Source organism: Salvia splendens, chromosome 12 (genome assembly GCF_004379255.2).
Source record: "Salvia splendens isolate huo1 chromosome 12, SspV2, whole genome shotgun sequence".
Lineage (NCBI taxonomy): Eukaryota > Viridiplantae > Streptophyta > Magnoliopsida > Lamiales > Lamiaceae > Salvia > Salvia splendens.
The window spans coordinates 1,166,691-1,180,120 of record NC_056043.1 but is presented as its reverse complement, the minus strand read 5'-3'; the positions used below and the strand labels follow the sequence as shown (position 1 = coordinate 1,180,120).

General features: G+C 36.5%; 2 protein-coding genes across 2 annotated transcripts; one reads left to right on the top strand and one right to left on the bottom strand.

Annotated features, from left to right (window-relative positions):
* The first annotated feature begins 3,399 nt into the window (after positions 1-3,399).
* On the top strand, positions 3,400-4,547 carry LOC121758389 (universal stress protein PHOS34-like). The gene is made up of 2 exons (XM_042153796.1): positions 3,400-4,139; positions 4,363-4,547. Exon 1 carries the CDS (start codon positions 3,400-3,402, stop codon positions 4,129-4,131), a length of 732 nt encoding a protein of 243 aa, XP_042009730.1. The 3' UTR covers positions 4,132-4,139; positions 4,363-4,547.
* A 140-nt stretch (positions 4,548-4,687) lies between these two features.
* Positions 4,688-10,174, bottom strand: LOC121759328 (T-complex protein 1 subunit zeta 1-like). The gene is made up of 15 exons (XM_042154870.1): positions 9,950-10,174; positions 9,817-9,880; positions 9,298-9,433; positions 7,361-7,512; positions 7,224-7,271; positions 6,984-7,076; positions 6,775-6,881; positions 6,563-6,677; positions 6,388-6,474; positions 6,054-6,258; positions 5,769-5,863; positions 5,537-5,605; positions 5,283-5,390; positions 5,085-5,203; positions 4,688-4,917 (listed from the first exon to the last, which is right to left on the bottom strand). Exons 1-15 carry the CDS (start codon positions 10,081-10,083, stop codon positions 4,842-4,844), a joined length of 1,608 nt encoding a protein of 535 aa, XP_042010804.1. The 5' UTR covers positions 10,084-10,174; the 3' UTR covers positions 4,688-4,841.
* Positions 10,175-13,430: the final 3,256 nt, after the last annotated feature.

Here is a 13,430-nt window from a genome sequence, read left to right as displayed (position 1 = left end):
AGGATATTATATATATGATACGGATTTGTGACGGATTAGTGATGGATTTGTGACGGATTAGTGACGGATTTGTGACGGATCAGTTTCTCCCAGTTAGTGACGGATTAGTGACGGATTTGTGACCCGGTAATTAAAACCATCAAAAATTTGACCGGACCGTCCAAAATAGACCAAATGTGATCCGATTTCAAATGTGAGGGACCGAATAATTCAAAAGATAATGTTTTGGACCAAAATAAAAAAAAAACACAATATGTTAAGGATCATTTTGGGACTTTATTCTTTTTAATATTATGATGCGGTTTTATCATTCATTTGTCATGAATTATCTAAGTCTTATTCAAACATGTCAGAAATCTATCAATTGTCATGAATTTGGTTCAATAGTTTCTTCTCATTTTCTGAAAGCGCAGCATATATGGTAAAATGTTAAGGCCTACAAATTCGAACTTATATGTAAATAGTAACATATATTACAATATTTTAAGGTAAAAAATGATCTTTTTATCAGGCTAACTCCAAGAAATTGGTATGAAATTTACTAATTATATTTATGAATTTAGACTTTTTGTGGACTTCCTGTTGAAATTGGAATGAAATTTCCTAATTATATCCCATTAATTTGTTATTTGGATATTAGTATGTAAAATCAAAACAAATGATATCTATGTCGGGTTTTTGATATAGAGTGAACTACAAAAATGGTCCATGAACTATGGGTTTATCTCGCCTATAGTCCATGGACTTTAAAAATATCGTCAGACATCCATGGACTAAGGGTTTATTTCGAAAATGGTCATTTTTCACTGTTTTCAATCGAAAATACCTTTTTGGAGGGTTTTGGGGGGGTTTGGGCAATTTGGTCATTTTACACTTTTAACATTTTAAATCTGATATTATTTCAGTTATGTACTAAATCTGATATTATTTCAAAATTATCATTCTTCAGATTTAGTACATAACTGAAATAATATCATATTTAAAATGTTAAAAATGTAAAAAGACCAAATTGCCCAAACCCCCCAAAAGGGTATTTTCGACCGAAAACGGTGAAAATGATCATTTTCGAGATAAACCCTTAGTCCAGGGATGTCCGCCGATATTTTTAAAATCCAGGGGCTATGAACGAGATAAATTCATAGTCCAAAGACCATTTTTGTAGTTCACTCTTTGAACTATGTTTCAATTCCTAACTTATCATAATTTAAATTACATAAAAGTGATTTAAAGATCTGCTATTTGTAAAATTTTACGTGTTGGGAAACTTGGAATAAACACGTACCTTTTCCACTATTGTTCAAGTTTTTCAGAATATGAAGACTAGATTCGTTGCTCATGAAATAGTGGGCATGATATTTTGATCAATGATTACTCGATCTTTATTAACAATCAAACTTCTTACGTCACTAATTTCACGTCATCTTATTCAAGAAAGGAAACACTTTACAAAACAAATAATTAGTGATTAGTAATTGGTAATTGGTAATTGGTAATTGGTATATAAATTACTAAGCTCCACGAAAATACTCAAGGTGGACTGATATTCAAATTAAATTTGTTTTATTTACTTACGCGTTCGTGAAAAAATGCTAGTTAACTAAAAAATTAATTTGACGATGAATAATGGTGGAATACCATCTGTATACATTTACATCTTAATAGTTATTTTAAAAAATATATAAATATTACGAGCTATTTAATGGTTATTTTGCCTTTTTGCGACAGTAAACTAAAATTAGTTAACCTTCTTTCCTCAAATTATACAAATATACTAGTATATAGTTACAATATCTATAATTGAAATTATTTCCCAACATACAAATTAGGGCTGGGGAAAAATATCGAAAAAATGATATATCGCTCGTATCGTATTGAAAAATATCGAAAAATTATCGGATTTTCGATATATCGTAATTTTCGATACGAAACGATACCGTATCGTAAGTTTTCGATACGATAACGATATGAATTTCCTTATATCGCGATATATCGTTTTATATCGAATATACGATATATATCGATATTTTCGATATATCGTTTTATATCGAATATTCGAATATATCGTATATATCGAAACATATTTGAAATTATAATTTTCGATATACAGGTATTCGATACGATATCGATATTGATATTATCCATATCGAAATTCGATATATCGAAATTCGATATATCGAAATTCGATATATCGAAACTTTCGATACGATAACGATATAAAATTCTTTCATATCGATATTTTCAATACGATATACGATACAACGTTTTCGATACGATATCTCGTATCGACCCACCCCTAATACAAATTGCTAATTTAGAAGTTGATTAAATTATCCCCAAAATCTATGAAATTATAACGAAATTCAATAAGCATTAATGTAGGAGTAACTATTTGTTGGACCCATTAGTATTCATTCTGTCGTTGGCACTATTAAACGAGTGTTCAAAATTACTTTATTATGAGTTTTTTTTGTTATTTCTGTTAATATTCTAATCATGTTTTTTTTTCCAATGAATACAATTAGAATGAATTGATTCCAAAAAAAATTAAAATTGTTGTCTAGTGGACCACAATAGAGCTCAAATATGTACTTTCTAAATTTTGAAACTCTTTTCTTTATAGTAAATTGAGACTCAATCTTCACTGACAATACTTTAATTATTTTTCTATCTATTCCTCGCTTACTTTACTAATGTTACGTTAAAACTCATACCAAACTCAAAGTTTATAATTTTTTAGGACAGAGGGAGTACAATAAAAAAATATTGTCCAATTGGTCATGATAATATCTGTATATTTGCTGAATGGGTTAATGGACGAGGCCATGAGAGTCTTTAATACATAGAAATTGACACGATACTCCCTCTGACCATGAATAGGAGTCTCGTTTTTCTAATTTAGTCTGTCCACGAATAGGAGTCTCGATTAACTTATACCATAAATGATAATAAGGTCCCACGTTTCATTTAAAACTAATATAAGGTCGCATTCTACTAACTTATTCCATACATATTTCATTTAAAACTAATACTACTATAACAAGTGGTACTCATATTCCACTAACTTTTTTCCAGCCACTTTTCTTAACGTTTCTTAAAAACCCGTACCGCCAAGAAATGATACTCCTATTAGCGAACGAAGGTAGTATTTTATATTGACATATTATCACATAATATGTTTAACTAATCACAATTACATAAATATTTCTCTCACTTCATAACTTTATTGTGACTGACTACGTGTAATTGGTGTCTGAACCACTAAATTTTTACTCAAATTCACTCTCCCGCCTTCATCTTCGGCCGCATTCGGTTACCACTACCCCTCCTTACTTCTCTCCCAATCTCCTAACAACAACTTTCCCCCAAAATTCCACAACCACACCCCCACAATCGCCGATCATGTCTTCACCGCCGGCCGCCGCCGATCCCCCAAAACTCCACATCCAGCCCGTCCAAGTGAACACCTCCTCCCCTCGCTTCCCCCCTCCCCCGGCCACCCCCAACTCCATCTACGCCTCCTCCTCCTCCCCCTCCCTCCGCCGCATCGCCATTGCCGTCGACCTCAGCGACGAGAGCGCCTTCGCCGTCCGGTGGGCCGCAGACAACTACATCCGCCCCGGCGACACCGTGATCCTCCTCCACGTCCGCTCCACCTCCGTCCTCTACGGCGCCGACTGGGGATCCTCCACCCCCACCAGCGCCGGCGGCGGCGCCGGAAACCCCTTCACGAAGTCGCCGGCAGGCGGCGGCGGCGCCGCGTCGCCGCCGCCTCCGGCGGAGGAGGTTGACAGGCTCACGGCGAGGAAGGCAGGGAAGCTCGCTCAGCCGCTCGTGGAGGCGCACGTGCCGGTGAAGATCCACATTGTGAAGGATCACGACATGAAGGAGCGGCTGTGCCTCGAGGTGGAGCGGCTCGGGCTGAGCGCGGTGATCATGGGGAGCCGCGGGATTGGGGCGAAGGCGAGGGGGCAGGGGGACAGGAGGCTTGGGAGTGTGAGTGATTATTGTGTGCAGCATTGCGCGTGCCCCGTCGTGGTTGTGAGGTATAAGGCACGGGACGGGGACGAGGACGAGGAGAGAGAAGATGAGGCATATGAGTTCCATGATGCGAATGATCAACTCACCAAGTGAATTAAGAGGTTCATTTTCTTCTCTTAGATAATTAATTTTTCACGTCTGACGAACTGAGTTGCGTTTGGTCCTTGAATAATCATAAGTAGGATTTGAAATAGACAAATCGATATCATACAATTTGTAACTATAGATCTTGCATCCTTGTAATTATATACGTGAAAGATCTTATGTTACAAACTCGCATTATGTATTATCAACTGAGTTGCACTTTTTTTTTATTTTTTGCAGTTATCTCGATGTTCGAGCTTGGATTTATTTGCTTCAAATGCTAATTTGGCATAATATTTTCTTGAAGAATTTTGGAGCTTGAAGAAATAATTTTTTTCTTGTTTTTATACCATATACAATCCGGAAGATAAAAGCCATTTCCATGCTATCTTATAATTTCATTCTTGTATACTGTATTTATATGTTTTAACTTTCGACAATCATTTACATCTTTAATTTGGAGATGATTTGTACTCGATGAATATTATCAAATCTATTGAGTTAGTAGTTGTTTGTTGTGGTTTTTTTTATTTAGTTCAGATTGATCATTATCGGTAAAAATGCCTTGAAAAAATCAAATTAAAGTAAATAACATTACCACTTTCACACAGTTGAATAATTTCAAGCAAATTTCATAGGAAAAATTCAAGGGTTAACACTTACATAAAAAGCTAACTATAAAAAGATCTGTGTGATTGAAAAAACTTGAGTCACTACAACTAGCTTGGTTTACGCATGTTACGACCAGCACGAATCACCTCGTCCACGAGTAGCAGCTGCGACGCAATCACAGGCCTGCATTTTCACCAATAAGTGTAAGAAACGGAGCGAAAAATGAGGACATCAGCACACAGTCAAACAGTCACTCTGGCATGGTGACTCGAACCCCCGACCAATTGGTTGGAGGGGAAGCGTTTGACCAACTGAGAGACTCGTCTCAAACAGTAAGTTTGTTGACATACCCGGAGTTTATAAGCTGGCGCTTGACAGAGTAATTGTCAAAGATGCCCTCCATTTGAGGGTCGATCGGTTCTCCCGTGTGAAGATTAAGTCCGGCCACATTACCCTTATCGTGTTCTCCCTGAAAAGAATGAGGCAGTGTTGAGTGATGAATAACATTGAATGAATCACAGTTTGAAAATATCAGACAAAATATTTACCGTGAGTTCAATTATCACATCCTGGGTGTCAAGACCTGAGTTTTCAGCAAGTATCTTCGGAACCACAAGAAGCGCATCGGCAAAAGCTTCGACACCAAGTTGAGCACGCTAATCAAAGTTTCAGCAGCATCAGAGCAAATCCCAGATTTTGTTTAGATGTAAGTTAGGTTTAAGCACAGAAAAGAGGCAAAAAAATTTATGAGATCACAGTTTTTTTAGATAAATGGGAGTTGCAAAAAACGAAAACAACATACTCCTTTAACGGTTTTCTTGACTTCATTGACCAGATATTGTCTGGCGGCCACCTCAAAAGCCCCTGCGCCCTGTGATACGCAAAAGAAAAACTCATTTTAACACATCGAAGACCTCGTAGGTTCATAGCATATACAACAAATGGGGTCAACTAAGAAACGTTAGCATCACCATGGGACGCAGGAATAATAGCTCACTTAAAATCACAAACATTGGACATATTTATTAACTTACAAGTACAACAGCTTCGTCTTCAATAGTATTTTTTACTGCCCTCAGACCGTCACGAACAGCGTCCTTAATCTGAGCAATTGTATGATCATTTGGCCCTGCATGATGTTTGCGGGGTGCATTAGTAGTTGACACCCAATATATGTAGCAAAACGTTTCAAACACGACTGGATACCACATACCGGTAGGACCATGGCAATAGAAGTAGAAACAATGAACAGTATAAAGGAAACCGTGGCCTACAGGCGTCGAGACACAGAACTTACGAGTGTGAGAAACTATGAGTACCTTTAATGAGAATTGTACAGGAGTGGGGGTTTTTGACATTTTCCACGAACGTGTACTTCTCTTCTCCTAGTACATGTTCATTGACCAAGCCAGCCCAACCAAGGCACTCAGGGGTTAAGTCATCGACTGAATTGACAGCCTCTCCTCCACAAGCCAAAACCAATCTCTCCATATTTCTCCTTTTCGCCCTTCGCAGAGCAATTATCTAAAAGTTATACAATAAACCAGAACAAATAGAATTAGGATACAAAGTTATGAAATAATTTTTCAGAATAAATTCATCAAAAAGAATTATTAAAATCAACAATAAAATACAATGAAATCATCGACTTACTCCAGCTCGAGCAAGAAGATCCAATGATGGAGGATCAATTCCTTTCTGATTAATGACAGCGAAATTGCTGTCATTGTCAGCACACACCTGAAAGAAACACTAGGAGTTATCATCTTCGAAATGGAAATGTTGTGAATGATTAGTCATCCCAATGGTATGGGGGGCACAAGAACACCTTGTTTTTTAAATCAATAATCTTTTGGACCCTTTCATCAACAGATCGCCTTTCTGCAGCAACCATTGCTTCTCTCTGTTCCGCACTTGAGTAAAAGAATCCTGCATTTACTTCACTGAACAAAATATAGTCAGTCTTACTGATCACGGAATCAATAGAACAGAACTAGCATAAATGGCATAAAGCAAACGAGCACAACATGCCGCAGTTACCTTTTCTCATACTCCAGTGACACATTACAAGTCAAAATGTAACAATTCTCTGCCCGGCGTTTCATATCTGGATGCCTTGAGCCATGGTCAAGAACAAGACCCTCAACCTAGATGCAGCAGCAAGATAATGACTATGTACAAGTACAAGCAGGCAAATATGCAAGTCCAGTTGCCAACTTCAGTAGAAGAATAAATAATAAGTAACATACCAAGCGAGTATCTACATCAAACTTGTGGCGCATATGCATTATCTCAACCATAAAGAGATCAATAGGCTCTTCAGGCTTGCGGATGCAGAGAACCTGCAACAACATGAGAACATCTTGAAATGAAGGCAAGTAGCAATTTACTTCAGATGCATTAATGCAACTTAGCTACTATATAATATATCAATCATCCCAATGATAGGAGGATATGAAAAGAAATTAGCATTGAATTTAAGAACTTACAGCATTTACAACAATGTCAGTTAGTTGGTCAGCCAATGACTCATACAACTGCACAAGAAACATATAGGTATTCGATGTGTGAGTATACTGTTTAAGAGTTATATACATTACTCAAAAATAGAGAGGTTGAGGAAAACCTTTGTCCTCAATGCTGTTCTTGCCACCATCTTCAGTATCTCTTTATCAGGTTCGGCACCCATGACTACAGGAGTCTTAAACTTTTCAAGAAACTGGAGTGTTGTTCTTTTAGCTATTTCAAATCCATCAACTAGAACACGTGGATGCATTCCTACAACAAGATGTTTAAAGTTTCACCATTCATGTTCACTACATCAAAATTGTAACTATTTCAAACATTTTGATTAGTGTCAGTTTCTATAAAAGCCTTAACAGAATCAAATGACCAAAAATTAACCATCATTAATATAGAAACTCATATGCCGTAAAGAGGTCACAGAAGGCTTTCACAAATAGGGATGTCAATGTAACCCGAACCCGTGGGCCGGCCCGAATAACAAAAAAAAAATACAGGGTTAGGGTTGTAATTTCACAGCCCGAATTTAAAATCGGGCCATTCGGGCTGACCCGTTCGGGTTGTCGGGTTAGGCGGGCTGACCCGTTCGGGTTACGGGTCGGCCCGTCGGGTTGAAGGCTTCTGCACAGCGAGTAGTTTTTGTAACGGTCATAACTTTCTCTACAAAGCTCCGATTGAGGCATGCAATATATCCACGCGGAGCTCTTTCGAAGACGAAGAGAATGATATGTATTAGAGGTTTATCAGACTTCAAAATCGCGAGAAACATTGACTCAAACAAGGCTGCTGCACATCCACATATTTTGTGTACATTTTCTAATCAATTTTCTATCATTTCTCAACAAACATGTAAACATACCAAAATATAGAAATATAATCAAAATCATCCAAGACAACCCCTCTAAAACCATGCAAAATCCAAATACGTCAACCGACTATATAAGATCACGAAAAAAATCACCATGTGGTTCATAGATTCATAAATACTCGTATATAAAAGCTTTCTTTTAGTATATTTCCAATATAATAGTGCAAAGTGTTTTGACGCCGCTTCGTCATTGAATTATGCGTACTTTGATGATTCTTAAAACAAAGATAAATTATTATTTGACTTATTTACAGCTGGAATAAATTAAATTTGACCAATCATAATTCAAGAAAACTTAGAGTTACTCTAATTAGCTAGCATCTTGATAATTCACTCTTTAACAATTCAAAATATTTTTGTTACATCTACGATGCACCTCTCACGTTATGAAAGTTTTATTTAATTTTCTACGAATTGATTTATGTTTGAATTTTGAAACAAAGTGTTGATTTATGTTTTAAATACATAAACATAAACATACTATTGATAGATATTTTGTAAATAATTATGTAATGAATAAGTTATTTAAATTTAAATAACTTAACCTTTTTTAAAAATATTAAAGAAAATTAAAAATATGTATTTTATTGTTGAATGATTAATTAAAAATATGTATATAATTAAAGAAAATTTAAAATACGTATTATTTTTTGAAAATATTAAAAGAATTAAAAATACGCATTGACCCGAATAACCCGGTGGGTTAGCCCGAAACCCGAAGGGTTAGGGTTAGGGTCGAACTTTTATAACCCGAAAAAATCATAACCCGAATAGCCCATACCCGAATGGCCCGACAACCCGAACGGGTTGGCCCGAACCCGAACGGGTTGGCCCGATTGACATCCCTATTCACAAACACCACATGAGCTTCCAGTTACACTAGTTTTCTTTTTGGGAGGAGCTACTTACTTCAATATTCTATGCTAAAATGTAATTTTGCATTAGATTGGCCAACAATTCTAACAATTTTATCAGTGCCATGCCCAAAAGCAACTAAATTAATACAGTACTTATAACAAAAAGGAGTTATCTTGAAATTTTCACTTCCATTATTTCCATAGTCTGAAATCCGAGCTTCCGTAATCAAACATGTACTTATATTAAACAGCATTAGCACTGGTAAGAGATCAGTCTGTACAAGTAAAATTCTTAATACCGTTAATTCAGCTTACCTTCGTCTATGTACCGCTCTGATTGTTTCATGAGCTCGCCAATAAAGATAACAGTAGAAGTGGTACCATCTCCACTGGTTTCATCTTGAGCAACAGCAGTCCGAGCAATCATTATGGCCGTAGGGCTTTGTATTTGCTGTCATTAAAAAATTTATAATAAAGAATCCATACTCTAAAAATGACGATGTATATACACATAATACATTGGTATTGCTCCTATTCACTTTCAAGCTGAAATTTCCAGCTTCAATACAAGTAACAAACCTGAGAAATTTCTAACTATTGGTTCCTTGGACAAATAATCTCAATCATATAGAGAGCATTATGTTCCCCCCTTACTGAACACAAACTAAAAGTGATCCATGGAACAAATATAACAACACCACTGCCAAAATATATTATAAAACATAATTACCATACAATAAATTTAATCAGAAATGCGTATTTTCATTCAATCAAAACCTCCAAATCACACAGTCGATACGCCAAACGAGAAAAAATCAAGGATGCAAAACTAACCATCTCCTTCAGGAGAGTGTTTCCATCCTTAGTGAGCTTAATATCTCCCGCTCCACCAACAAGCCTGCAAATACCAAATCCAAATTACTGAATGCAAATCACCAACAAACACACTCGGAGAGATGACAATTACATTTTAATAGTTCCTTTAGGGCCGAGATTGGTTTTGAGCACATCCTGGAGGCCTTTCGCGGCATTGATGTTCATGTGAAGAGCATGAGACTTGTTCACCACCTCCGCGTTCGGATTCAACACCTTCAGCGACATCGTATCGGTCTACCTCTCGCCGGAAAATCGATTGCGACGGAGCTAGATCGGAGGTTCAGAGTAGGAGTTTCGAGAGGAGTGAGAGTGAAGAGAGGGGTTTCAAATCTAGTCCGGGCCGGTGTAAGTGGATATATTTAATTCTACGGCGCAGGTTGAATTGGATTGGCCCAATGGGCTTAGCCCAATTTGATGAAGTTGAGTTTTAAATTTGGGTGGGAAAGAAGATGCACCATATAATGAGATCACCTTGACAAAGTACACAATATTTAGGATAAATAATTATAATAAATTATGGAGTAGTTTTGAAATGGGATAAATATGAATTTTAATATAAAATTAGTAAAATGCGAGATATAATTTTGTTTGAGAATTGCTATTAGTGAAGAATGGCTTCATTGATAGAGAAACTTACATAAATGAAAAAGTATTTAGGATTTGTAGACAACTCAAAATAGGAAAATATGATGGAGGGAGTCTAACAATATGATCGAGAATTTTGACAGATACTATAAAGGGAAATTTTGTTTAATTAGATTTTTTTAAAGTAAGAATAAATCATATATATTATTAATAACAATAAATTAATATTAAATATATATATATTAATTTTATATTATTAAAATATATAAAAAAATGTACAGATAAACACTTTTATAATTATTAGCAACAACATATGTAAAAAAAGTAAAAACATAATGCTGCAATTTAAATTCTGCACCGCATACATTAATGACACATAAATCAACGTGAAATACCCATTTATATTCTGATATACAAATATCTTAAAAGTTATCCTCCTTGACAAAAAAAGCACAAAAAAATGAGGTCCAAAATTAAGGAATATGTATTGAAAATGACCAATCATCATCTACATAATATCTTGTTTGAAGGGATTGTTGTGGACTTTCAATAAGTGCCACCTCAAAATCCAACCATCAATTTCTTCCACACTTCTTTTAGCAAGTTACATCCAACAATTCTCCACCACAAACAACCCATGCCCTAAACTCCACCATTTTTTATTCTATGGAATGTTCTTGTATTTTTATTATTTTATTTTCATTCCGATTTAGGACTCAGTCCATCCACGATACGTACAGTGTGGTTCGAAGAAGAGTGCACAAGCTTTAAAAAAAATATTAAGAAATAGTATATTTTAAGTGGTGAAGAATCGCGTAAGGAGACAGGAGTATTGAATTAGATAAATATTGGTTTAGAAGTTTTGAGACTCACTTTAACATGGTAGGAGTCATGAGTTTGAGCTTGATTACCATGATTCAAATATGAATAATGTAGGAAAAACGTGTAAAATATGAGGGATTTTTTCAAATTCCTAAGTCCTTTGGCCTTTCATTTGGTGTAACCTCATTTTAGTTTATGGTGTCCCTTAATGCCAAGACCTTTGAGGTGGCCTCCCATATCCTATAAATAGGCTTGTCTTGGGAGAGTAGAATACACCACAACACATTCTACAATCATTCTCTCTTCTCTCATAGCTCAAGCATTCTAGTTCGCATTAGGAGCATTGCATTGCTCGGTTCTCGCCTCCAATTCAAGTTCGCCGGAGCCTACGAGTTTGAGGTGCTTCAACTCGATAGGAGGAAAGTCGTTTCATCTTTGGGGACATTACGCCAATCCGTGAGCACTAGCCGGGGCGTATTTCGTCTTGCGGAGAGAGGGATACCTCGACTCGACTTGAAGAATACTATAGTTTGCATCTCTTTACTTTCGTTATAATTTATATTATTTTACCTTCCAGTTTTGTTCTTTTGTAATAGCAAGAGTTTTCCCGTGTAAAGGCTACAATATTTCCAACAATCGCAAGACGAAATATTGTACTCTTATTGAAATCATGTCGACCGAAGCTGGAGGAAGCATGAAATTCAAAGCTGGAATAAAGCAACGGACGGTCGCAATGTCGATGCGCTATGGAGTGGTTAATTCCTTGAGATCTATTCTCTTGAGAATGATGTTTATCGTTTGTCATTTGACAAGCAAGACCAATTTAGATTTGGTAGTAGTAATTGGGATGCATGGGTTGATGAATATACCAATGCACATTTGGTTCAATATAATTGTGTACTTATTGTTGGAAACAATACTGTATAAATTATTTGAACGTGTTGTTATAAACAACTAAGATCACGAGGTGATCGCAGTGGTCTCCGACGTGGACCATGGTAATAATCCAAATGAATGATTTGTTGATACGGGTGCCACATGTCATGTGTGCTCCGAGAGAAGCGTTTTTTCTACTTACAAATCTGTTGGAGGTAGAAAAGTACGTATGGGAAACCAAGCCTCTTCCGAGGTGGTTGGTGTGGGTAATGTGTTCCTAAAATTAGGATCTGGAAAAGTTCTTACCCTTAAGGATGTACTGCATGTCCCAGACATCCGAAATAATTTGGTGTCAGGCTCACTTCTAGTAAATCATAGATTTTCACTAGAATTTGAGTGTGAAAAGGTTTTATTGACCAAGTATGGAAAGTTCATAGGTGAAGGCCACCTAGTAAATGGACTTTTTGAGCTGAATGTTACGGTCATTCACCGTGGAAAAGGATTAAGCAATAAGGAATATGACACATCCTCTTATTTGCTTGAAAGCTCTGATTTATGGCATAATAGATTGGGACATGTAAATCTAAATGCTATAAAAAGATTAGTAAATCTTAATTTACTAAAAGTAGATAAGTTTAACTCACAAGAAAAATGTGAAGTATGTGTTGAAGCAAAAATGACCAAGCTACCGTTTCGCTCGGTAGAACGGAGCACAAAACCTCTAGAGTTAATCCATACAGACGTATGTGATTTAAAATTTGTGCAAACTAGAGGTGGTAAAAAGTACTTCATCACATTTATAGATGATTACACAAGATATCCCCAAGTACTTGAAGGGTACTGTGATGCAAATTGGATCTCTGATTCAAAAGACTCATTTTCTACAAGTGGGTATGTGTTCACTGTGGGGGGTGGTGCTGTCTCGTGGAAATCAACGAAACAGACGTGTATTGCTCGTTCCACCATGGAATTTGAGTTTATCGCTTTGGATAAAGCAGGGGAAGAAGCCGAGTGGCTTAGAAACTTCCTAGAAGATATTCCATGTTGGAAGAAGCCAGTGCCGACAGTAGTGATACACTGTGATAGCCAAGCAGCTATAGGTAGAGCACACAGTGGCTTATACAATGGTAAGTCTCGACATATTCGTCGGCGACATAATACCGTCAGGCAATTGATCACAAGTGGTATTATCTCAGTTGACTATGTATAGTCAGTGGATAACTTAGCGGATCCGTTAACAAAAAGTTTAAACCGTGATCAAATGCATAAATTGCTAAAAGGAATGGGAC